Raw genomic sequence first — 27,965 nt, 5'->3', positions numbered from 1 at the left:
TTTATCGCCTCTCCCACGCTCGTGTAATCGCTCAGCTTTAAATAAAGACGGCCTGCTTTTGGACACTTTTCCATACAGGGTCAAGGTTGTGTGTGTGTGTGTGTGTGTGTGTGTGTGTGAAGTTTTCATAGTAGAGCATTAGCGCTAATTCATAAAATAGCGCCGTACACGCCTCAATCGGCCATTTTTAGCTCCGTGACGTCTCCTGTATGTTGTATTTTTTTTTACAGAAAACAGTACATCATATAGTGTCCGAAACATAAACACGTCTGTTTAAGATAGCCATCGTCGTCCGCGCCAGATTTCCTTCGGCCCGTTCAAGCCAAATATCTGCAAACACCATCTGCAATTGCTCTCATACACAAATTACCTTCTTTTTCTCTCCGCTAATTCTTTGCGATATCTCCGTTACGGCTCCTCCGGGACGCATATCCGAGAAGAATGCCTTCCTGTCCCGAGCGTTCCCAGAGTGCACAGCGGCTGCAGCGGTTAACAAGGGAGCCATGAAACTCGGAGCGAGGGAAAGAGAGAGATAGTCAGAATAAAGACAGAGCTGTTATAAATGAGATCTCAGAGGACCTGTAGGATCTAGGCCCTGATCGCAGAAGCAGACAAACGAAGCTCAGAAGTCCCCATCCTATTATTAAGTAATAGAGCAGTTTGCAAATTCGATTGAATTTTTTAAATTTTTTTATTTTTTTTGAGGCTGAGAGGACCTTTCACGTTTGTCTTTCCACTCACCCCTTTGGAGCTCGGGCCTTTTTTTTATTTTTTTTATACGTGTAGGTGTGCTGGCCTCGCTGCCGACATCTGCACAGTCTCACACGCAGAGGAGGAACTCCGAAATGAATATAAACCATAGAAAACAGAATGGAGAGAGAGAGAGAGAGAGAGAGAGAGAGAGAAAGGCGAGAAGGAAGGACAGGAAGAAGAGATAATTACAGGAAAGGGTGATTATTAGTCCGTCACTCTGCCTCCAGACAGATAAGTGAAATCAGATGGAGAGACGCTGAGTGTGAAAATAACAGCGATTGAGAGAGAGAGAGAGAGAGAGAGAGAGAGAGAGAGAGAGAAAGAGAGATGACGGGGGAAAAAAAAGAGAGGAAGTCTTTATGGAGAATGGTGCAGTTGTAAACAGTTGTTTTGTTAAGCTCTCGCCTCCTTCGTCTTTTACGTGACGATTCATCAGCGCAGAGAAATAAAGACGAGGAGCCCCGCTTTTAACCCCGGGTAGAACGACAAGCTTTCACTCGGGGGATTTAGAAGAAATTTATGAAGTTATGACTAATTAATGAAGCCAAAAAATGTCAGAGAATGTGAAAATGTAAAATGTAATTTTGTAGTATTTATTGCATGTCTTATTACCTCTGTTTGTGGATACTGCTGGAAGCTGTACATTTGAATAAAGTATCCATCCATCTATCTATCTATCTATCTATCTATCTATCTATCTATCTATCTATCTATCTATCTATCTATCTATCTATCTATCTATCTATCTATAATATAGATAATATAATATCTATCTATTTGCCAGGGGTTATCAGCTTTTACAGTGTAAGCTCCACATCGTGGTGCTGAGCATGTACAGTGTGAAAAGATGCACTGTTAGAATGTTACAGCTTGTTGCTTAGCAACAGACACCCAATCAGGACCTGAACAGCGCTTCAGCCTCGTATCAGGTGAAGAACAAAAATGCCAATCAGACAGCACAGTGGCGTCTAGCAAGGGGGAAACGTCACCCTGAAAAGTTGAAGTCGGATATCAGCAAACGGACGGCTAGTCAACTACACAACAAAGTTCAAAAGAGTAAAAGACGTGAGAAAGCTGTGAAAGTTAACAGGTGCATAACTAAATAACCCAGGATAAAGTATGAGCAGTGTGAAACCTCCTACTAAATAACCCAGGATAAAGTATGAGCAGTGTGAAACCTCCTACTAAATAACTCAGGATAAAGTATGAGCAGTGTGAAACCTCGTCTAAATAACCCAGGATAAAGTATGAGCAGTGTGAAACCTCGTCTAAATAACCCAGGATAAAGTATGAGCAGTGTGAAACCTCGTCTAAATAACCCAGGATAAAGTATGAGCAGTGTGAAACCTCGTCTAAATAACCCAGGATAAAGTATGAGCAGTGTGAAACCTCGTCTAAATAACCCAGGATAAAGTATGAGCAGTGTGAAACCTCGTCTAAATAACCCAGGATAAAGTATGAGCAGTGTGAAACCTCGTCTAAATAACCCAGGATAAAGTATGAGCAGTGTGAAACCTCGTCTAAATAACCCAGGATAAAGTATGAGCAGTGTGAAAACTCGTCTAAATAACCCAGGATAAAGTATGAGCAGTGTGAAACCTCGTCTAAATAACCCAGGATAAAGTATGAGCAGTGTGAAACCTCTGGAAGTTTTTCTTTCCGTTCACTAAAAGCATACGTCCGCAAGTTTTTTGAGTGTGCCCTGTGCTGATTGGATGCTGCTCTATCACCAGGTCAGCAGGAAGGGCATCACAGGTTCTTGTGCTTCAGTCGCGGCATACATATTGCAGATAGTGAGGGATATAGAGGACATGAAGAGAAGAGAGGAGAGAGGGCGATACAAAACCGCACAGCAAGACGAGTGTGTGTGTGTGTGTGTGCGTGTGTGTGTGTGTGTGTTCAGTGCAAGTGAGAGTAACTCAAATAAGCACATGTCTCCTGAACACTAATTATAATTGCGTAATTGCTCTTGTTAGAACTCTGGAATAGTTTCCTGTGTAGATCTGTCTTGTTCGTGACGAATGAAATCCTTCTCGCGTTGTTGTTTTTTTTTTTTTCTTTTTTCCCTCAACTCATGTGGCCTTGGCAGCGCTTTAAGCAGGGAGAATCGGAAACGGAGAATCTGAGGTTTCGACGGATTTGTAATCGCAGGGAAAACATGACGATCCCTTTCTTTTATGTTTTTTTATTTTTAAATTAACCCCCGAACCCGAGAGATGTTTTTCTGTTAAGTTTCTCCTGCATTCCCTTCCATCCTAAATGAACACATCGTAGTAGGCATGAACCAGCTAGGTATGAACCAGATGCTATATGTGTTTATGGCACACACACACACACACACATGCTGTATGCGGTGTGTACGATGTCGTTGTTGTGAAGATGAGCTCGGTGGCCCAAACGGTTCCCGGGGCCAGCAGAGGTCGGAGCGATTCCAGACGAGACGAGAGCAGACCAGACGAGTGATGGACAGCACCTGCCTCCCAGCTGTGCTCAGACAGAGAGAACAGTGTATTTTGCGGCATGGTTTATGGTCTTTACGGGTCGTGGCAGATGTTTTTCCGGCTCTTTCTCGGTTTTCGAGTCCGTCACTGTGCCGTCATCTGATAGATGCTAGGATGAAGAAGAAGAAAAAAAGTTTTATTCATAATGTTCATGTTCTTTCTGTAAATACTGCTCTCCTTCACCTGTATATACTCCTCCCTCTCTCTCTCTCTCTCTCTCTCTCCTTCCACGTCTAGCGTTTTTTCCACATAAAGCTGTTTTTCATAAACTCTAGCCTGGAATAGCAGTCCCTGAGGCGAGCACTGAAACACTAGCCCTCTCTCTCTCTCTCTCTCTCTCTGAGTGTGTGTGTGTGTGTGTGTAACAGTAGATTTTTCTGAATCGCTGCCAAACAGATGCAGTCTCTTGGAGTTCCACCAGAGGAGCTTTCATGCCTCTCTCTCTCTCTCTCTCTTTTCGTTAGAGAACAGTAGTGTCCTGATCCTCGTAGTTTTCCCCTCCCGCTCTCTCGGCCTGCATCGTGTCAGATGTCTCAGTGTGCCGTTTGAAACCCGGACACAGCCGACACGAGTGCATGGTCATGTACGTTCAGGCTCATGAACCTCTCTCTCTCTCTCTCTCTCTCTCTCTCTCTCTGTCTCTCTCTCTGTCTATCTTTCTCTTTCTCTCTCTCCATACAGCTGTGCTTGTGAGGTTTGGGAAAGAAAACAGCCTGACCCCAGATCAGCACCTCTGGAGAGCACATGTGACCACACGATTTGTTCTGTACATCATGCTTTTTTATTGTGTTTGACAAGTTGACTAATATTTATCTTGTGCTTTCTCTCGCTGTCTCGAAATCCCTCGGTAATTCCTTGGAACACGTCAGTCGAACGGCTGACTAGCGTTCGAAGAGTCATTTAATTCAGAACAGCTCGTCCTGATCGCCGGCGGTATCCCATGCTGCGCCGCATCGCTGGGGTTCGCTGCTGTTCGCCGTGTCTCCATAGTCCATTTTTCACTCACGTGACAGCCGATCAAAATGGATGGAGGGCATGTGTGTGATATCAGTATCCACCATTTTAGGTGTACATTTGAAAAGAGTAAACTAGAAAACAAAACAAATCCTGATCTCCACATGGTCGACATCATCACTGTGGACCTGCTGCTCGGAGTGTATGACCGCGTCCGAATAAAGAAAAATACCCCGTTACGTTACCGTTAGCATTAATATTGTTCAGGTTCAGTATTAGATTAGATTAGACACTTTCTAATAAATATAAGAGGGAGTCTAATGTAAATAGTAAAAGTTTGACAAAATTGTGAAGCTCAGACTTATTTTGAAGAGAATGGAGATGGAGATTAAATTAAAAAAAAACAAGCATTGAAGGTTTTTATTAGATTCTCGTAGATTAAAATTTTAGCAAAAATATTTTCCCCACAGATTTTCCTCCACATTTATCTTAAAGCCAGCGTATATCTAACGTCGTCTAACACGTTGTTCGAGGATGAGTTTATTTCCTATGATTGAACTCAAAACATTCTCCATTTACTGTGACAGAAAGAGTAGGAGGAGCCTGTGTGGTCGGGGAGTGGGGTTGTGGACGGGGCTTACAGGCAGCATCAGTTAATATCACAATCTTCGGTTCATTTTATATTATATTTTTTTGGTGTAATTTTAAATGATGACTGTGTAGCGATGCCCAGATGATCCACATAACACACACACACACACTCACACACACACACTTCATTACACACCTTGTGCAACACCAAGGCTGTATCACATACACAATACATAAGCAGAGTGCTACCTGTGTGTGTGTGTGTGTGTGTTCTCCTTCCGCTAATTACACGCTGGACACTATAACAATACTTTTGAAATTAGGAGAGGTCATTTTTCCAGTCGTTTGTGTGATGACGAGGTCATTTCCCATTCAGTGCTGGTGTTAAGAGCAATCACAAACTCCAGCTGGAACAATACACAGCTTGTAGCTTTAACTTTACCACAGAGTTCACAGTCAGGATGCTGCTGTGACTGTGTTTAATACTTGGGGTGAATGATTGAGTCTGAATCTGTGGATGGGGGCGGGGCTAATTATTGCATGATCTGCAGTGCATTCATATCGAGGAATTCCTTCCGATCATGTATATCAGTATATATAATTTTTTTTTAACTTGCTTCTTCTTCTTCTTCTTCTTCTTCTTCTTCCACCTGATGCGGACCGGTTCAGGTGAAGCAAACAACCGCATGTCACACGTACAAGACAGCAAGAGCTCAGATCTCTGACTCAAAAAAAAAAAAAAAAACCACAGCGTTCACACTTCATTGATCGTACCAAGCATCTCAGCTCCGAGTCTGGGGAAAAAAAAGTGTGAAAATGACCTTAGTGTTGGTCTTAAGTACCCTGGCGGGTAGAGTAAACCTTATTCAGCATTAGTTACGGCCTGGGTCACTTGGCAGCAACATGGTGTATGATCATGGATTGGTTACAGTAGCGTTCCCATACCGCACCACAACGTCCTGCAGAGAGGCAGCTAGATCACGCCTGGCTCCCATTCAGAGCTACATCATCGTTAGCTCTGACTACAGAGCTTGATTTCAACCCTAAACTACCTTCTCTCACACACACACACACACACACACACACACATGCGTCCGAGTCACATGATCACATGATGTATAGATAAGATAAGTTTGGATAGGATAATGCTCCTTTAATGTGATAATTGTGTTATAATAAATAAGTGTGATAATAAAGTGGTAATATGCTATATGTTGTGTTTGATGTGCTTTGTTTCTTGGACAGAATCTGAAACAGGGACGACTCCAGGTTCATTCATACATATTTCCTTTTATTTATTTATTTATTTATTTATTTATTTATTTGACACCATAACATATTACACTATATTAATAGCTAGCTGGTTGACAAGTCAGAGTGTAAAGTTGTACAACATGAGTAGAATGCTTGCTGGATGTTCAGAACTCCTCCTACACCTCGGAAAATCGGTGTATCGAAATGATCTCCGAGTTTCCCATTCGTAATTACGACTTACTTCATATGTGACCCATTTCTGAGCATTCCGATTGCACACGAAGGGCCGTATCTGATAGTACGGTTCATCATTTCACGGTGCGAAATTCCAGAAATATCAGCATCAGATTAGAAACAAAGGAAAATCGTGAGACCGAAGACAGAAGTGTATTTAAATTTAAAAAAAAAGTTAAAAAAAGTGTAGAGGATATTTATCCGCTGTAGTGACCACACAGTGCTCACACACACCACAAATACTGTGCAGAAACCATTTTGGTGTGTATGTGTGTGTGTGAGATTTATAGACCTGAATGAATTTGTGTTGTTGAGTGAAAACATCCTAACGCTGCTGTTTTCAGGCAGAGAGATGGTGTGTGTGTGGATTTTTTTATTTTTCTAAAATGTTCAGAAATTGCATGATTCTTATCATTTCAGTCTATCATTTCGAATATAGATTCGTCTTCAAGGAGAGAGCTAGTATGTGATCTCTCTCTCTCTCTTTCTCTCTCTCTCTCTCTCTCTCTCTCTCTCACTCTGTGTGTGTGTGGTTTTTCCCGCACTGCACGAAACACACTAAGCTATTGTGCTGCTCCTCTAACAGTCACATCCTGCCTCAGTCATGGGGTAATCTGAGGACAAACACACACTTAGACACATAGACACTCCAACACACACACACACATGTACACACACACACCAGTCTCACTTTTCAAGTATATACTATCACACATGCACCTTGATTTCCTCCACTGTCCACTCACTCACTCACTGATAATCGTTTCATTATCAGCAGCAATAATGATGTGTGGGGAAATTTTATTTTATTTTAGGAGTATTTGGGACGTCCCCCAAAATGAGTCAGCACTCTCATTATTTATGTTAGACATCAGATCAAATCCATCAGATCCAACATTTCAAGTCTTTATTCTTTAGCGGTCGTAAATTTCCTCAGTTACCTCACAGTTTGATATGAGTTTCAGTTTTAAACCTACACCAAGTGTTGTACAGCTTACTCACTTTATTCAAGCTGTTATAAAGTACATAAAGTGACTGAATTCATCATTTACAGCCTGAGCAGAAGTTTCAAGATTATGGTTTAGTCATTTGAACCTCGCAGAGGATTCGGAGAAAGCCAATGATAGTGTTTGATTGAAAAATAAATAAATAATAATAACAACAATAATAATAATAATAACAATAATAATAATAATAATAATAATAATAATAATAATAATAGAATATTATGTGACTAAAATTCAATTAATTAATTAAATAAATAATAAATTTCTTTTCTGAAATGTAAAAAGGATAAAAAAAAAAGAAAAGAAGAAAAGAAATATATAACAAATAATAATAATAATAATAGAGTATGGTGTGACTAGATCAAAAACTGTAAATAATAAAATGATTTGAAGAAAGTTTAAGAATTAAACAAATAAATCATAAATTTCTTTTCTGAAATACAAAAAGAAGAAAAGAAAAAGAAAATAAGAAAAAGATATACATAAAAAAACTTAATTAATTAATGAATTAATAATAATTAATAATTAAATAGATAATCTATTTCTTTTCTGAAATACAAAAAGGAGAAAGAAAAGAAAATAAATAAATAAATAAATAAATATAAAAAAGTTTGAAAAAAAAAGAAAAAAAAATATATATATAATAAAATAATAATAATAATAATAATAATAATAATAATAATAATAATAATAATAATAATAGAATATGATGTGATTAGATCAAAAACTGTAATAATAAAATGATTTTTTTAATTAAATAAATAAATAATACATTTCTGAAACACAAAAAGGAGAAAAGAAGAAAACATATAATAATAATAATAATAATAATAATAATAATAATAATAATAATAATAATAATAATAATAATAGAATATGATGTGATTAGATCAAAAACTGTAATAATAAAATGATTTTTTTAATTAAATAAATAAATAATACATTTCTGAAACACAAAAAGGAGAAAAGAAGAAAACATATAATAATAATAATAATAATAATAATAATAATAATAGTAATTCACCTCCATACACACTGTAGACAACACACTGTGGCAATTTCTAATGAAAATTTCTGTAATTCTTTCCATTCAGACCTTGGATTTAACATAAAAACATTTTCAGAATTTCTTTTTCCCAGGAACAGAATTTTGTTATCATCATAATCTTTTTTGTTATCCTTAATTTCACCCACTGAGCACTGTACAGCCTGTATTCTTCTTCTTCTTCTTCTTCTTCTTATTATTATTATTATTATTATTATTAATCTTATTATTATTATTATTGTTGTTGTTGTTGTTGTTGTTGTTACAGTCAGTCTGTTTATGTTGATATTTTATTTGCTCTTCATTGTTCAGTAACATTTGAGATGTTTTCCAGTGATCACCCACTCGAGCTGCTTTTGTCTTATTATTAAAAAAAAAAAAAACTACCAAGGAATGTAATTATGTTATTCCTACTGTTGGGCTTTCCACACAGAAACGCTAGGCTGCGTATTCCATGCCAACATTTCCATGTTTTATTTGCTGTTAATTAAATAAGATTTCAGAGGCAGAGAGGAGTTTTTTATTAACTACCACCGAGCCCTGACTTTCCCACGCTGTCCCTATACAGAGCCTGGACGTGACTCTGGCGCCGCAGTAGCATGAGATTAGCGCTGAGGGTGAATTTTATCAGTCGAGGGTTAGAGTGTATGTGTGTGTGGTGTGTGTGTGTGTGTGTGTGGTTCTACCAGACAGACACCGGAGCGTAAGGACATCTTCAGACGTGTTTTGTCGTTGTCCCGGAAAAGACAATGCGCACAGTTCATCTATTTGTTCGATTAATGATGATGTCACTCAAAATCAGATATGTATTTGATCCCACATTCATGTAAAGATGGAATTTATGACTAAGGAAACTTCCACTAGCTTTCCGCACTTGTTTATTTTCACGGCTCAACTAGGAAAAGGGAACTTTTCAAAGTGCAATCATCAACATTCCGCGTAAAATTTTCTCCAAACACCAAATTAATAAGCGATCCATCTGACAGAGCTTCACTGAAAGTCATTTACTGAGTTTATGGTTCAGTCGAGTGCTGTAAATGAGCGCTGTAGCGTGTGTGTGTGTGTGTGTAAGATGGGACTGAGCCCAGGGGGTCCTTGGAGACTCTGCATGGCTGTCCTATCAAAAGCCTGTCAGAATCGCTCCAAGGCACAAACCCACTTCAGCAAGCTGCTTACACACACACACACACACACTTTTTTCCCTCTAGCCGCCAGTCCATTTTAATTATGGATAAATGTTCTGTTGCTGGTCTGTGACGAGCATGCATAATAGTCAGAGTTCCGTGATGGAGCCTTACGTCGCATCTGAGTTCTGAAAATAGATCTTCGGCTGTGCGGAGCTTAACGCTAAAACCAGGAATGACTCACGCTAATTAAAAACACTAAAAACATGGAAGGAATTACAGAGAGAGAGAGAGTGAGAGAGAGAGAGAGAGAGAGCTCATGCCAGTACCCCTCTCTCTTTCTCTCTCTCTCTCTCTCTTTCTCTCTCTTGGCTGAAGCAGGCAGGCACACAGATGGGTGGCAGGCTGGGCGCGGGCCACTCACACCACACCTGCTCCCTCTCTTTCTCACACACACACACACACACACACACATGCAGGTGCTCTCTCACACACATGCACACACCCATACCAATCATAGACAAGACATTAAGAGACATATATAGATAGGACACGCCTCCTTCCTTAATACTGACACATATATGGAGAGAGGACACGCCTCTTTCATTAAGACCGACCCATATAGAGAGGACACGCCTCCTTCAATAATACTGAAACATATAGAGAGGACACGACTCCTTCGTTAAGACTGACACATATATAGAGAGAGGACACGCCTCCTTCATTAATACTGACAAATGTAGAGAGGACTTGCCTTCTTCATTAAGACTGACACATATATAGAGAGGACACGCCTCCTTTATTAATACTGACACATGTAGAGAGGACACGCCTCTTTTATTAATACTAACACATATAGAGAGGACACGCCTCTTTCATTTAGACTGACACATGTAGAGAGGACACGCCTCCTTTATTAATACTGACACATATAGAGAGGACACGCCTCTTTCATTTAGACTGACACATGTAGAGAGGACACGCCTCCTTCATTAAGACTTACACATGTAGAGAGGACACACATCCTTCATTAATACTGACACATATAGAGAGGACACACCTGCTTCATTTAGACTGACACATATAGAGAGGACACGCCTCTTTCATTTAGACTGACACATGTAGAGAGGACACGCCTCCTTCATTAAGACTTACACATGTAGAGAGGACACACATCCTTCATTAATACTGACACATATAGAGAGGACACACCTGCTTCATTTAGACTGACACATATAGAGAGGACACGCCTCCTTCATTAAGACTTACACATGTAGAGAGGACACACCTCCTTTATTAATACTAACACATATAGAGAGGACACGCCTCTTTCATTTAGACTGACACATGTAGAGAGGACACACCTCCTTCATTAATACTGACACATATAGAGAGGACACACCTCCTTCATTTAGACTGACACATGTAGAGAGGACATGCCTCCTTCATTAATACTGACACATATAGCGAGGACACACCTCCTTCATTAAGACTTACACATGTAGAGAGGACACGCCTCCTTCATTAATACTGACACATATAGAGAGGACACACCTCCTTCATTAATACTGACACATATAGAGAGGACACGCCTCCTTCATTAATACTGACACATATATAGAATGGACACGCCTCCTTCATTAATACTGACACATATATAGAGAGAACACACCTCCAAGACACGCTCTGTGTGTGTGTGTGTGTGTGTATGGAAGGAGAGACCTACCACTGAAGGTTCATGACCATGCAGCCCATTCGTGTGTGTTTATATGTGTGTGTAATCCAGGACACAGTTAATCTGAAGAGTTTGCCACTGATAAAGGCAGATGTGATAAAGAGTGATTATCTGCCCCCTTCTGGCTGGAGTGTGTAACTGCACCAACAGTAAAGTTCCACTCACCTTCCAGTGTGATCATAATTATCAAAAATCTCATCTTGAGATAGTCTGAAGTATCAGCGAGTATGGAGTAAAGCTAATAAAGTTATTTGTATGTTTCACTTTATGCTAACCGTATTGCACAAAAGTTAGCAAAATGAAACGTTCCACTTTGAAGTCAATGTTGTCAAAAAAAGAAACTTTGCAGTCTGCCATCATGTAAAGGTTAGGTCAATTTTGCTCATAATTAGCCCCTCCTACTTTATATTGAATTACTAATTAGAGGTAATTACTCCTATTAACCAATCACATCTCAGAAGGAATTTCAATGCTAGCTAAACTCCTTGTGTGGATCACATCCATAACACACACACACACACAGATTTTCACCACCATGTATCGCTCGTTGTCACTGTCCCAGTGTGAGCGGTTTATTTCGGACAGCGCCACTTATACGAGCGGACAAAACGACGTCATTCTCCATGACCGACCCGAGCTTTAACTGCTTTAGCTGCTGTTTCTGCACGCGAGCGCTGTGCAAGATGCGTCCAGTCGAGGTGAACGAGGGTGAATTTGGACTAGGCTTGTGGTTTTCCTAGATTTTTGTCAGATGGCATCATTTTCTTTCTTCGAGTTTGCTTATAGGTCTGTGTTTATATTTATATATATATATTTTGCGAGTGTAAATGTGTGGATGTGTGGATGTGAGCGCGTGCTGTCAGCTAGTAGGAATGCATCTGCACCGCCAATGCTAAAATGGCTGCCAAACACTAACATGGCTGCCAGGTTTCTGGAGAGAGAGAGAGAGAGAGAGAGAGAGAGAGAGAGAGAGAGAGAGAGAGATTATTCTTATTCACACTCACTTGCTTTCTTGTGCTGGAGGTATTTACTGGTGTTTCTTTGTGTCTCTCTCATAATCTTCACTGCGCTGTATCAAATCATGCTGGCATGTGCCACTGTATTCTCTTGTCAACTGTGGGTGAATGATACACACCTACACTCACACACACACACACAGACACACACGCACTCCACAGGATCATCTTTATATTTAAATATATCATGTTTTAACATGCTCTCTCACTCTGTTTTTCTCTTATAGAATCAGGACAATCAGACAGTTCCAGCCAGCAGGCAGACTCAGACATCAAACCCCCACCGAACGGTAAGATCCCCGCTCTGCATATCCACACGGCCGTTATAAAGCGTTATAACACACACACACACACACACACACACACACACACACACACACACAAACACGTTCAACTGTAGGTTTGATAATGTGTCTTCACCTGCACCAAACAAATACGTTCAAAACACACCCTGTGTCTCTTTCCTTTCCGGATATTTACTTTCAGTCGGTTATATAGTGCATAAAGTTGCACTGTAAGATTTCACACACACACACACAGTATATTCGTCAATGCAGTTACACACATGACTCCCAAAAATAATTCCTCCCAAAATAGTGCACTCTAGTAAGTATTAAGTAACACATGGAATTCCTCACAGCTCCACACTCCAATCCCGAGCTCAGGTTTCTGTTCATGTGCACGTTCTTCCCAGATCCCATTCCCTCTGGGTTCTCCAGTTTCCTCTCACCGGCCAAAAAACAGGCCTGGAAGGTGGATCGGCGACTCTAAATTGCCTCTAGGTGTGAATGAGTGTGTGTGTGTGTGTGTGTGTGTGTGTGTGTGTGTGTAGTGTCCTACAATGGACTGGTGTTCCATTCTGGGCGTTTTCCCACCTCCTCATGCCTAGTATTCCTGGGATACACTCCAGACTCACTCCAACCCGGACCAACAAAAACGAAACAAACGAACTATCATGAGTCTGTACCGTTAGTCACTGACACGTATATAGTTCAATTTATTCATATAATAAATAATAAATAATAAATAATAAATAATAATAAGTGAATAATAAATAAGTGCTGTGTTACAAGATTGAGTGCTAGAAGAGTAAAGTGCACAGAGTGTACAGAGTTGAGGTGTAAGAGCTGAAGGATTCATTTATAGACTGATTGATTGATTGATTGATTGATTGATTGATTCATTTTGGAGTTATGGATTAGTTAAGCGTAGTTATAACACTGTAGTTAATGTTCTATATGACACTCTTTGACACTCTTTTTATATAAAAGTAGATAAAAATGATATGACAGAGCTAAATACAGTAACTAGAAGTCATTTGGATGATTATGTAGCTTCAATTAGATTTGTTTAAATTGATGCTATTGCACAAACTGATTTTTATTCACTGCATATGGTAGCTATAAGCTTGTTATTACTTGCCATAATGCTGCATTACAACCTTGAACTCCAGCACTGAAATATTCTTAGATTCAGGGAAATCAGTTCATGTCATGAAACGAAGATTTTCCACAAGAAAGATGGATTGCATGCCTGATACCTTCGACACTGGATATATATATATATATTTTATTATTGTGATTATAAGAGGTTATAACATCTGTCTTGCGTTATCCGCAGGGCATCTGAACTTCCAGGACTGCTTCGTCACATCGGGGGTTTGGAACGCAGCCGAGCTCGTACGAGTTACACAGAGTGAGTGAACAGGCACGCATATGCCTAAATGTCAGCGTTTACTTTAAAACAAAAACTCATCAATCTTCTGGCTTTCACATCTCTGAGATAAAAGAATTGAAGACATTTTGTTTCATCAAATTTACAACCATTGGTTTGAATTGATTTTATTTATGATCTCGATTCGATTGTGCAGTACATGAGACACTGCTGTTAAATGTTTAATAAAGGGTTAGTAAAGTTGATTTAAATACAGAATAAATCCTCAAATTGTGTGTGTGTTTGTGTGTGTGTGTGTTTGTGTGTGTGTGTGTGTGTGTGTGTGTGTGTGTGTGTTTGTGTGTGTGTGTTTGTGTGTGTGTGTGTGTGTGTGTGTGTGTGTACCACTGAGCAAAGCAAACTGAGAAAATAAATCTGTCTGATGTGAGTCAGAATCCTCTGAAATCGCTCCTTACATGTATCATCATTCCATTCCATCAGCCAGCCCTGTCCTTCCCAGTCCTAATGCTCCGTTCACACATACAGAGTGACCACAAATTGTTTCCTTTTCAACCGGAGCTGGAAACTTCCGGTGACAAGATCTGTTTAATAGCCATAGCATCAACGTATTATTATTTAATCCCAAATGCCACACGCATAACGGGCATCTTCTCTAACGATATAAATAAAGTGAAACGTTTCACTATAAACCAGCTCCGCAAAAAAAAAAGAATCTTCCAGGAAATCTCTAACCAGTATAAATCCCTGGCCAAGCTGAAAGGCACTGCTTCGTCGCCAGCGTCCAGTCATGTTGATGAAACCCGACGTGTGCGGATATCGCTACTGACGTTTATCTGGACATGGCTATGGAAAACCCTTCCAGCCTTGCCTTGCGCCGAGCGTATGCTTGTCCCCACGATGTTATTCGCCATTCCCTTTGAAATCCGTGTTTTATAGAAAAAAATTTTTTTGGAAGAACATTCGCAATTTGATGTTTTTGGAACCCGGCGCTCCTCTGACGGTGGGCCGGGTTCAATTCGTACCAGACCGTAAAGTGGGCTGAATTCATAAGGCTCCGTCCGTATACTGCGTTATTCTGCAGGGGCCACATCTGTAACGCGACTCTGCCATCAGAAATGATGGATATATTGCAGGAGGCAAAGAAATTGGGCCTTGAAATGAAATGGGTTTGGGTGTTTGTCTACACGAGACGGTAGTCCAACTTTTGGAACACACAGTCCGTCACTCTCGCCAACTCTCAGTCTAGCTAAATTGCACGAATCGGCGTTCGACTCGCTAAAAACAGCGTTCGCTTTCTTTCGGATCGTCCAAAAATGCGACAAATGACCTTGAATCTGACAGCATGATTGCCTTCCCAACAGCAGCAATTAAATCTGCGCTCTCAAAAAATACCAGCGTGTGTGTGTGTGTGTGTCTCCACTAATGATGGAAATAGAAGGGGTTTTTTTTCCTCTCACGCCAAAACTGTGACTAGTTTAGTTTAATAAGTTTACGGATCTGAGATTGGACGTCTTGCCAAAATAAACCTGAAATCATCGGACTGGAAGGACAACAGGAGTGTTTCGCTTGAATGAAAGCAGCAAGATACGTGTGTGGATCCGTCTGCGTCACTGTCATGTCCATCCGGCGCTGGTTAAAAGACTAGAAAAAGGATTTCTTCATCATCATCAACAACAACAACAAGTCAATATGTCAAACTGGGATGAAACCCACCGGCAACAGCAATGCTTTTCAGCAGCACCGGCGTTTCATTTTAGTCATTTCCAAAAGTCACAAAGTCGCTCCTCTGGGGAATATTTGAGGCTGTAATCATGGTTCTGAAGGGAGAGTCGTCTTGTAATATAACCACTAATAGGTTGGGTGGACGCGTACACTTGACCCGCAGACCGCTTGGGCCTCTGTGCAGCGACGCCTTTATGTCGTGGAATCAGACGGCCAACTTTTTTTAATTCGGGATTTTAACGCAAGTGCAAAAATAAAGAGAAAAACAAGCCTGCAGTGTTGAGACATGTGGGTGTGTCCGACATATATTCTCAGCGCTCTTCATCAGCATCAGAGCAGGGCGGCGACCTGGCCCAGAGCGGGATGGTTGTGGTTAGGCGTGCCTCTGCGATGGCCAATCAAACGTGCGTCAATGAACCGATCGTTTTCCAATAAGATTTTACTTGCTGATAAGAAATAACCTAAAAGACACATGAAGTCACTAGATCTTATAAACACTCTGAGGAAACAAACAAACTCGGCCCTCTTCCGCATACATACGTGAGCTCACAGATATTCACAGCTAGCTAGTGTCGCTGTGATTGACACGGGAGAGAGAGTAAGCCCCTCCCACCTCGAGGGCCAGGGCAAATATTCTCCCTTGTCTGGATTTAAACCCAGTGAAATTTTTCTGTTATTGTTAATCAATTTTGTATAATTGTGTTTAATTATATGATATTCTCTTCACTCCTCAGCATCAGATGTTTACTAGCTGTAGCTGTTAAAAATGTTTGCTTTAATATTTAGCCATGTAAAGCTAACATGAGAAACAAGAACAGGAGGAAGTGACTCGCACCCGGATTAGCTGTACATCGGCTTCCAGGTTTGCTCGGGTTCTCGTAGGCCTTTCCACTGGAGTAGGTTTGATAATGTGATTTAGTTCAGGTCTTGTCCTTGATTTGGATCTGAGCAGCACAACAAACACCGGGATTAGTTTCTGGAGTCAAGCTGGTCGACTTTTATTTATTATGAATAATAACTCTTCTCTTAACAGGCTTTAAAGGACTTGTCTTCTGTTTATTTGGTTGGTTTGGACCACGTGAGGTTATTAGAAAGCAGTCCAGTGGGCGAGAGCTTACTGAAATATCTGCAGGAGGAAGTGGGCATGGGATTAAAAAATAAAACACAGCTCAGGACTTGTATCTCTGCTGGTTCTGTTTATTATCACTTTGTTTGAAGGAAGAAAAAAGGAAGAAAGACAGTGTTTTTTACTTAATCAATATTGTGTTTAATTATAGAGTGTTTTAATCTCTCTCTCTCTCTTCCTCCTCAGCTCCTGTCGCCTCTGCCTCGGGTCCTAACTTTTCATTGGCCGACCTGGAAAACCCCGGCTACTACAACATCAACCAAGTAGCACTGGGAAGACGCTCACTGACATCACCACCGTCTACTAGGTACACACACACACACACACACACACACACACACACATGCATGCATGCACACACATACACCAACAGTCTAAGACTTATTCTCACACACACACACACATACACACATACTCACAGATGTGCACACACACAATAACAGTTTGACTTATTCACACACACACACACACACACCAACAGTCTTAGACTTATTCTCTCACACACACACACCAACAGTCTAAGACTTATTCTCTCACACACACATGTGCACACACACACAAATACACACACATGCACGCGCACAAACACACACCAGTAGTCTAAGACATATTCATACACACACACAAACACACACACACACACACATACCAACAGTCTGAGACTTATTCTCTCTCTCTCTACACACACACACACACACACACCAAAAATCGGAGCCTTTTTCTCTCTCCCTGCACACACACATACCCACACACACCTACAATTTGAGACTTATTCTCACACACACACACACACACACTCACTGTCTGAGACTTATTCACACACACACGTGTATGTGTGATGCAGACTGTTTTGTGAGTGCTCAAAATTCGACTTCCTTTCTCCATCACTGTCACCATGTCTTTACTCTCTTCCTGTCATTCTTCACTCTCTCTCTCTCTCTCCCTCTCTCTCTCTGTTTGGCTGCTTCTCCAGGGCTGAGGTGGAGTTGTACGCGAGTCTTCCTCGGAGGTAGCCTATATGTCTCTTTACTTGTATATGTTTGTGTGTTTGTGTCAGTGTTTGTTACAGAGTTCACTTTAAAATGTCATACATTTAATAAACTCTCTCTCTCTCTCTCTCTCTCTCTCTCTCTTGTTCTCTCTTTCTCTCTCTCTCTCTCTCTCTCTGTCTCTCTCTCTCTTGTTCTCTCTTTCTCTCTCTCTCTCTCTGTGCTTCTAGCTCCACTAAACGTAAGTCTATAGATGACAGTGAGATGGACAGTCCAGTAGACGATGTGTTCTACCCCACGCGCTCCCCTGCTGGAACCAGCTCACAGTCCAGTGGTTGGCCTAATGATGTGGATGCAGGTATATATACACACACACCCAACCACACACACACACACACACACACACACATACACACACACCATTTACACACCACATTAGATTTATCTATCTATCTGCTCCCACTACTCATTCCTTGTGGGTTAAAGGTGTTTTTAATTTTATTAAACCTGTGTTCACTAAAGGGCTCTTGCAAGAATTTTTACAAAATTTGGGGCTCCTTTTTTGCGTATATGGAAGCGTACACTCCTCTGCTAATTGGAAAATACTACATTATTGTACTTTGTGGCCACATCTCTAATCATCTGTATAACGGATCAACTTATTTAAATACGATATATTGGTTGGGTATTAGCATGGACATGGCCTTGGGCTGAGGGAGTATTCTGGTGTATCTGGTACTTTAGGTATATCTATCCCCTTCTTTTTTCTTTCTATAGAAAATGTTCAAATTTAAGTACTGCGTCCTAAAACATTTGAATTGTTATGTGTAGAGAAATGATACGGGGGAAAAAATGCAGGTTATAGAGAAGCCATGATGTGTAAAATCCTCCGACCTTAAAGGCACTAAAACTGGAGACTCCTTTCCTTAAATGTTGCATCGCTGTTTCAGTTCTTTAAAATACGTTTATTATTAGATTTGGATTACCGACATGTGAGTATCCCCCAGTGTAGTGAGCTGTTACTATGGAAACCTATAGAACTAATATTAACAGCGAGTGTTGTGTGAAATGAATTCGCACCTTCTGACCAATTGGATTTGAGAATTCAGTCAGTGGGTGGGGCTATAAATATCAGCGAGTGAAGAGTTCAACATTTGCTGGCGTAATTTAACAGATTTCATCGAGAACATGCTTTCCGTTTCCAGTACAAGGAAATGTGTCAGGTTGTGTGTGTGTGTAGAAAATATTTCTCTGTCTTTCTTTGTCCTGCTCTTTGTTTTTCTCTCCACACGTTTTTTAACGACGTTCTTTCTCCGCTTGCAGTGCAGCACCACTTGGCCAGCGTTCAGGAGAGGAAGATAAAACATGAGAACGATGGTGTGCAGTTCCCATACCATGGTTAGAAAACACACACACACACAAACACACACACACACATTAACAGGTGCGCCTTCAGGTGTTTGTGCCAGGAGCATGCGTACACACACTCCCTCATACACACTCACACTCTCTCTGTCTGGCTTCTGGTTCCAGATGGTGCCTCCGTGTGTCTACAGGAGACATCTGTTCCCGTGTGTGTGTGTGTGTGTGTAAATGTTATAATCAAACAGCAGTGTTCTGTATTCCAAAAGGTTTAGAAATGTTTAAGGAAGTAGCAGGGGAGAAAAATATATAAAGAGAGTATTTATATCACGTGTGTGTGTGTGTGTGTGTGTGTGTGTGTGGGGCTGCTGGTTTTGGTGAGATTAGCCCCGCATTTTCACTCCTAATAGCATGCACCCTCTGGGCCTTTTTCACAATATTTATGGATAGAAAAAGGAAAAAAAATTCTCCTTTACACACTCCCACCTGCTCCAGACTTAACACACATTTCCACACACCCACACACACATGTCTAAAAAACACACATGCACACACACACATACATACACACACATACATACACACACATAAGCGACAAACTGAAGACTAAATTGGATTTGAGTGAGAATGTTTTGACGTTTTGTGCCCCATACCCAGGATTTGATTCCCGCCTCTGTGTGTGTGCGTGTGTGTGAGTGTGTGTGTGTGTGTGTGAGTGTGTGTGAGTGTGTGCGCAGTCTTGATAATCTGCCACTAAATCGCTTGTCCTCCTGTCACTTGCTCCCACATTTTCTCACCTCGCCATGTTATTTTCACCCACCGTCCCCCCACCCCCACCCACCGCCCCCCCCACACACACACATAATCCATCCCTTCATCATTTTCCCATCTATCCATCATTCTCGCCTGGGTGATGTGTAGGAGCAGCTGTTTAACTGTCTGTTAGCGTGAGCAGCCTCGTACGTCGGATAAACATAGTCCGAGAATAGCCTGGACGTGTTGCCTGTTGGATTGCGTTCCAGGATTTTTATTTTTTAGGATTTATTTATTCATTTGTTTGTTTATTTATTTATTTATATTTAATTTATGTATTTTTTAAATCACGATGAGAATAAACCTAATGTCCGACTGACACCTCTTAGCAAAGTGTAACAAAGATTCAACAACAAAGATTCTTCCTATATACACTTTATTATTATTGTTATTATTATTATTATAAACTTTATTATTATTATTATTATTATTATTATTATTATTATTATTATTATTATATTAAAATCAGCCAATTTAATTTTTTATATTTTATTCTTTAATATAATAAAAAATATTGTATTATTTTACACTTTACCTCATACAATAAAACAGCTTTAGGGACTTTTTTTTTTTCAATAAATGGCAACAAAATCAAATTAAATAAATTAAAATAAACAACTATTAACTATGTAAAATAAATAAATAAATAAATAAACATGCAGTTTTAGCATAGTTTAGGAACTGATTGAGCAGAAAAATAAAAGCAAATCTCTCACTTTAATCTGACGTAAAGATTAATCAGTCAGACGTGATAACGTGAGCAAATCCTCAGTATCCTTCACGTTACCTGCGCACACAGACAGGAGAGATGGGTTCAACTAAACCAGTCAGGATTTACTCTCAGTTCCGGTACATTTACTGTTCCTCGCTGTCGTCTGAAAGGCTGATTCTAATCTCAGGAATAAATGTTAGCTAGTGTTAGGGAGAGAACAGGGTCAGGTGAGGAGTGTGGAGAGAGAGAGAGAGAGAGAGATGTAAAGAGAAAGATAGAGAGAAAAAGAGAGAGATGGAGAGCGAAAGAGAGAGAGGGAGAGAGAGATGATGAGAGAAAAAGAGAGATGGAGAGAGAGATATAAAGAGACAGAGAGAGAGAGATGTAGAGTGAGAGCTAGAGAGAGATGAAGAGAGAGAGAAAGAGAAAAAGAGTGAGATGGAGAGAGAAATGGAGATAGAAAGAGAGAGAGAGAGCCCTGAGGTGTAGTGTATTGTTGTTTGTTGCTTGTTGTTGTTGTTGTTGATCATGTGGTCTCTGACAGGGCTGTCCTCTCCCGGGTCTCTAAAGAAGCCTTCGGGGAAATTCGATTTCGGCGCCCTGTCGGCTCAGACGAGGTCCCCCCGCATGGCCTTCACACACCACCCACTGCCCATGCTGGCGGGAGTGAGACCAGGTGAGACACCCCCAAAAAAAAAGACCCCTATGTAATTAGAGTGAGAGAAAGACAATACTAAAGGCTTGTTTTAAAGAGACCCGGGGTTTTATATAGAAATATATATAAATAAATATATAAGCCCTCAGTCAGGACACATCACCATCATTATCCATCCATCTCCCCTGCTTCTTTTCTTCATCACTGCTGTCATGTCTTCTCTCTCTCTCTCACTCTCTCTCTCAATCTTTCTATCTATCTTTTCTTTCCTCTCTCCCCCTCCATCCATCACTCCGTTGTTTCTCGGTGCGGTTTTCAGAGTGTCACTCGCTCGCCAGGAGATTATTGCTTCGAGGGCTTGAGTCATAGCGCAAAGTCTTAACATGTCTGTTCTTTGTTTCCCACCGCATCAGAGTCTTAAGCCGGAGCATCTGGTTTATATTTGCTCATAAAACACACGTTTTTACACGGTAGTGAGCACTCGATTTTTCCTTCCACTCTCTCTCTCTCTTCGTATTATTATTATTATTATTATTATTATTATTATTTTCAGATATGTTTTTGTTAGACGCCAGGATTTTTTCGGGTTTGTTTCACAGAGTTTGAGTGTGGCATCATGTGCCAAGCATGCTCATTTCATTTCTCTCTCTCTCTTTTTTTTTTGATTTAAGACTCCCCGATGACTCATCTTGGAAGATTATTTGTGGTCTGTTATGAAAAGAGAGAAAGCAGGAGAATGGGGGATAGAGAGAGAGAGAGACAGAGAGAGAGAGAGAGAGAGAGAGAAAGAAAGAGAGACAGAGAGAAAGACAGAGAGAGAGAGAGAGAGAGAAAGAGATGAAGAGAGAAAGACAGAGAGAGAAAGAGAGATGGAGAGAGAGAGAGAAAGAGAGAGAGAGAGAAAAATGGTCTTAACATGTCCAAATGCGTAGCCGATGCGCGACCTGAAGTCTCTTCTAAAATTGAACGTTTTGGTCTCTCGGTTTTTATAATTAGCCGCTCATAAGCTGCAGACACGCTGTCATTCAGCCTGCGAGTGAGAATGAAAAACAGACTGGCGTTCAGGCGAGGAGGAGGAGGAGGAGGAGGAAATGTACTCTTATCTTCTCCTTCTGTGCTGGCGATAGCAAAGCCGCTCGAATTCGGCGTGGTAATCCTGTTAATAAAGTAACCACGCGCGCTAGCACGCTCTCACAGGGCGACGGATGAATGCGCTCTTTCTGACCCAGAAGAGAAAACTCCCAAATTTCAACCCCGGATATTCCCAAAGTTCTGCGGCGTTGAACGGCGAGCGAGCGAGCGGCCTGAGAGAAAAGCGCAGCGTGGAGCGAGCTCGTTAGGAAAAGGTCACGAGGATTCAGAGCTGTTTGTTTTTAAGTGGATTATAATGTGGATGTGATTATAAAAGTTTCCTTCCCTATCATATAAACTTCCCTAATACTGAGTAAACTGAGAGCTGAGAGAGAGAGAGAGAGAGAGAGAGAGAGAGGGAGGGAGGGAGAGAGAATACAGAGAGAGAGAGACAGAGGGGGGGGATTTGTATATTTAAATGTGTGAGTGAGTCAACATTACTAAGAGACTAGCATGTTTATGTGTGTGTGTGTGAGAGAGAGAGAGAGAGAGAGAGAATGTATGTTTAGGCCTCAGATAGAATAGGACTTAAAAATAATTAGAAGTAGAAGAGGAGAGTCAGGGATGGATGGATAGATGGAGAGAGAGAAAAAAAGGCTGAGAGATGAAAGAGAAAACATATAGAACACGCCGAAAACACACACTATCATACGTGTGCAATAAAACATGTGCTGTTACACACTGGGGTCAAGAACTGAGTCGTCATATTTCTTAATCTTGAACATGTTTCACTCAATTCTCTCTCTCTCTCTCTCTCTCTCTCTCTCATACACACACACAGGAAGTCCCAGAGCCTCAGCCTCCGCTCTCCATTTCCCGTCTCCCTCCATCATCCAGCAGTCCAGCCCGTACTTCACTCACCCCACCATCCGCTACCACCATCACCAGGACCCGCTCAAGGAGTTCGTCCAGTTCGTCTGCTCAGACGGCACGGCCCAACCCGGTGCTCAGGTAACACACACACACACACTCACTCACACACACACACACACACACACACAAATTCCTTCACTATAGTAGATAAATTACAATATTAATAAATAATCATTTATTTTTTCTACAGACAGAAGGAACATTAGCACAACTCTGTATTATAACAAAAATACGTCATTTATTAATCAGACAGAGTTATTTTTATTATTATTATCTTATTTTATTTATTTATTTTAAATAAATATGTGTCGATAAGAAAGGTCATTTGATACATCAAGTGGAACGATATTGCTTAGCATTCATATAGAAACAGTGAACAGCGACATCATTCACAGCCCACACACACACACATACCCCTCCTCTAACCTGAGTCTAACTCTTTATCTAATCCCACTGCTCTGTCTCTTTTACTTCCTGTCATCCATACCTTCTGTTCCTCATGCGCTCATTCTCGGAGTGTGTGTGTGTGAATGGTGTAAGAGTGTGTGCTATCACACAGAGTCACCCCTCAACGTGTGTGTATGTGTATGGATGTGCATGTGCGTGTGTGTGTGTCTGCAGCCTAACGGGAGCGGTCAGAGCAAAATGGCCGGCTCTTTCCTGTTTCCTCCGCCTCCTCCGGTGGCACGGCCGGTGCCGCTCCCCATCCCCGAGCCCAAACCCAGCCACACACACCCCGACGGGGGACTCGGCTCACCCGCATCGCCCTGTAAGTGACGCCCAGAGCTCCGAGCCCCTTCTCCAGCCCTGAAACACGTACAGGTCCAGTCAGAGAGGCAGCTCCATACAAATCTCTCAGATTTCAGCAGGTCCATGCTCACATTCCGCTATTAGCTTATTGAGCTAGCTGTGGTATTTGGCGTAATGGAGAATAGAATTTCCTCGCTAGTTCCAAGCTGGAAAACTACACAGCGACACTATCACCAGTCACTGAAGGCGGTCTAATCCCCAGGGTCGATTCAGGAGATTGTCAGTTTCAATCCCGATGATGCCACAGCCATCTGCAGAGAATTCTGTGGCTTTCTCTCTCTCTCTCTCTCTCTCTCTCTCTCTCTCTCTCTCTTTCTCTCTCTCCCTCCTTCCCTCCCTCTCGCTTTCTCCCTCTCTCTCTCTTACTCTCTCTCCCTCTTTCCCTCCTTCCCTCCCTCTCTCTCTCTCTCTCTCTCTCTCTCTCGATCACAGTGACAGTAGCCAATCACAGGCTACAGAGGATTTAGCTCTTTCCTCCGAGTGTGTTACGCTCTAGTCGGTGTCATGTGACCACTTGGAAACTTGTCTATCCTTCATAAAAGTTCTTGTGTTAGTCGATCAGCAGTCAGAAACATGTAAAAGACGTGACCGGTAAGACAGCTGCCTCCTGAATGGAACTTTACGCAATTTAAGGAGCTGATTATTAAGAGACATGGAAGCAGGCGGAGAATCCCCCTCTATATTCCTAAAACGAGCTGCTGTAGTGAGACCATCGGAAATTAAAGAGAGAAAAAAACACCCCCTTTAACATGCAATTATTAAAAAAATAAAATAAAAAAGCCATAACCTTTCACTCAGGCAGTAGTACGTATTTTCACGATCCTAAAATATTCAGGCCAGGAATTCAAACTAAATTCACACTCCTTCTTCTCTCCAATTTATTTATTTTTTTACATTTACCTTAAGTTTTTTCTTCCCCCTTTCCTTTCATCTTTCTGTCCTTATTACCAGAACAAAGTCAGATTAAAAAGGCTGCGTTTAGACTTTCCATATTCACCATCATCTGTTTTTATTTTCTTTTTCTTTCTTTCTTTCTTTCTTTCTTTCTTTCTTTCTTTCTTTCTTTCTTTCTTTCTTTCTTTCTTATTTTTCTTTCTATTGCATCTCCTTTTCTTTACTCTCCTCTCTGTGTCCTTCGAGAGATCAAATTCAGGGCAGTGTGCATGGACTCCAAAAATCACACACAATAACACAAATGATAAAATAATCATAAAAATAAATCAACATTATACAATTTAAACCATTCCAATGCAGTCTTATGGAAAATTGTGGCAAATCAAATGGTCTCAGACGTCGAGGTACCCTGATTCGTGTGTGTGTGTGTGTGTGTGTATGTGTTGTTGGGGTGTAAGTTTGTGACCTGTGTGTGTGTGTACCAACGGAGGAGCTGGAGGAAAGGACAGACCTCGAGAACTAGAGGGTGCTGGATGAAGACCATCATCCCTCTCCATTTCCTCCTCTTTTTTTCCCTCCCTTTTTCCCCTCACACACGTCTTTTAAAGCTCTGTTTCTCATCCTCACCCACTCTCTCTCTTTTCTTCACATTTTTACTGCATATCTGTAATTTCACATCAGTCACATTCCATGACCAGCTTTCCTATTTTACTGACGTCTTTTACTACCTTTTTTTTTTATATATATATTTACACACACACACACTTGTGGAAATACAGATACGCACACGTGAGCTTGAGATGACGCACACACACACACTGGTTCTGCTCTCTCTGCCTCTGCTTAATCTCACCTGCGTGAAAGTGTCTGTAGTTTAGTCTGAAAATTTGGAGTCCATCGTAAAGCTCTGCCCAGAATTCGATCGCTTCATAAGACGTTCTGATCAGATTTACGACCTGAGCGAGAAATATTTTGTTTTGTCATGACGTTAACTTATCATGCTAGAGAATCGGAAAGCAGACCTGTGCAGACGGGTGACAGATTAAAGGAGAAAAAAACGTCGTGAAGCAGCATATGAGAAGCTAAAACGCATCCCAGCATCGATTCTGCAAGTCCCATGGAGCGAGGAACTCCGTTCTTCCAAAAAAGAGATCATCCTTCAGCGATGATTCCGGTTATGTGTAAAATCTAAAATCTCAGGGTTCGATTATTTACCCTTGTAAATTTAATTTACGATTTATTATTTACGGTTTGTACTGAAGGCATGAAGGACTTGCAACCATGGCAGATAAATGTCTTCCAGATCCATTGGAGCATCTCACCAAAGTTCCGAAGCGTTCATTATCCCGGCACGATGAAAGACGGCACTTTTTTGTGCCTGTGTTTTTCTCTCAAATGCTTAAAGGCTTTTCTAGTGAAATTTTTATTCAGTGTGACTTTGCAGAAGAAGACGATTCCTAATATACACTCAGCATCTCCTTTAGAAAATCACGTTGCAGAAGAACAGTGCATACAACGACCAGGAGCAATGACCAGACTGATTCGAGAAGTTCTGACAGGAAGTGATGATGGTAATCTCAAATAACTGCTCTTTACAACAGAAAAGAATCTGCAAGAATACTTCAAGACCTTTGGTGGATGGTCTACAACAGCAGAAGTCCATGTCGGGGTCCACTAGTGGATGAATAAGTACATGAATCTGAAGCTTAAGTGGGCAGTTGATTTATACCATCAACTAACAAGCAGGCTAAAAACCACAGCCACTAGCGTCAGTCATCAGTGCGCCTCTTGAGGTCAGGGGAGTGAGGTTTACCTGCACAGCACCGACCGTTACACTCAGCCCCTAAACCTCACTCCAATCTGGGTCACGGCACCAATGTAATACACCCGGGTCATACTGGTCAACCACTCCAAGCAGGTCTCGGGTATGGAAGGCAGGCTCTTGAGGTCAGGGGACTGAGGCATACCTGCACAGCACCGACCGCTGGCCTCCGTTACACCTGCACCCGAGCATGCTCAATCAAGTCTAATGGGTTTTTTTCCCTTTAATTTGTCACCCATCTGTATATAATCTTCCTCTACCCCTATATTAATGTATACAGTATGTACGTACACTGTTTGGTATTTTCAATCCACATCCTTACTTAAATAAACTGTAGGAGTTACAAGTCAAGGTAAAATGTGATTTTAACGTTAACAGCAAATTACTGAGGTTGAGTTGATATTTCTGGGGGGTGTATACATTTATAATCATTTGTTAGAACACCTAATTTATATCATTTTTTCCCTTCTGACCTCAAAACAGTTATAATGAAGTACTGTAGAATATCCCCAGACAGTGACATCTGTGTGTGTGTGTGTCTGTGTGTGTGTGTGTGTTGGAACAGCATACTCCTCGCCAAGCTCCACAGCTCCCAACAGGTTTGTCGGCATCGGAGCACGGGACAACTTTCTAAACATCCCACAGCAAACACAGGTATGAACATGCGCGCACACACACACACACACACACACACACACACACCTGTCTTTCTCAATCTCCCAGCACAAACTGATTATACTTCCTGAGTAATTGGCTACTTGTGTGTTGTCGCTTGTTTGTGGTTAGTGTAGCGCTGTGTTCAAACCCAGATGTGAGCTTGTAGGGAGCAGTCCTGTGGGGCGTTCTGCTAAAGACGCTCCTCGGGTACACGGTCCTGGCCACCAGATGTTAAAAACATTCACTCCTGCCCGCTGAACATCTTTCATGAGGAACAAAACCTCAAGCTAAACACTAAACACAAACGCCGGTACACATGGAGGCAATCTGGGAGAATCTCTCTCTCTCTCTCTCTCTCTCTCTCTGTGTCTCTCTCTCTCTCTCTGTGTGTCTCTCTCTCTGTCTCTCTCTCTCTCTGTGTCTCTCTCTCTGTCTCTCTCTCTCTGTCTCTCTCTCTCTTTTTGTCTCTCTGTCTCTCTCCCTCTCTCTGTCTCTCTCTCTCTCTTTGTCT

The 27,965-nt window shown here is 41.2% G+C and overlaps 1 protein-coding gene across 9 annotated transcripts in view; it reads left to right on the top strand.

Moving 5' to 3' along the window:
* The window catches only part of nfixa (nuclear factor I/Xa), a 118,877-nt gene that overhangs the window by 85,764 nt on the left and 5,148 nt on the right, over nt 1–27,965 (top strand). For 3 of the 9 annotated variants that reach the window (XM_058380296.1, XM_058380298.1, XM_058380299.1), the window contains 10 exons: nt 12,442–12,504; nt 13,835–13,909; nt 16,923–17,043; nt 17,710–17,745; nt 17,956–18,083; nt 19,049–19,123; nt 21,157–21,288; nt 23,180–23,349; nt 23,893–24,040; nt 27,363–27,451. In XM_058380296.1, coding sequence (XP_058236279.1) covers nt 12,442–12,504; nt 13,835–13,909; nt 16,923–17,043; nt 17,710–17,745; nt 17,956–18,083; nt 19,049–19,123; nt 21,157–21,288; nt 23,180–23,349; nt 23,893–24,040; nt 27,363–27,451 — 1,037 coding nt within the window. Of the gene's footprint in view, nt 1–12,441; nt 12,505–13,834; nt 13,910–16,922; nt 17,044–17,709; nt 17,746–17,955; nt 18,084–19,048; nt 19,124–21,156; nt 21,289–23,179; nt 23,350–23,892; nt 24,041–27,362; nt 27,452–27,965 lie in introns of those variants that run through there. The other 6 variants (XM_058380297.1, XM_058380300.1, XM_058380301.1 and 3 more) reach the window with 6 other exon arrangements.

Source organism: Hemibagrus wyckioides, linkage group LG26, assembly GCF_019097595.1.
Source record: "Hemibagrus wyckioides isolate EC202008001 linkage group LG26, SWU_Hwy_1.0, whole genome shotgun sequence".
NCBI lineage: Eukaryota > Metazoa > Chordata > Actinopteri > Siluriformes > Bagridae > Hemibagrus > Hemibagrus wyckioides.
Note: the sequence above shows the minus strand (reverse complement) of the source record. Positions and strands in the feature narration are given on the sequence as shown.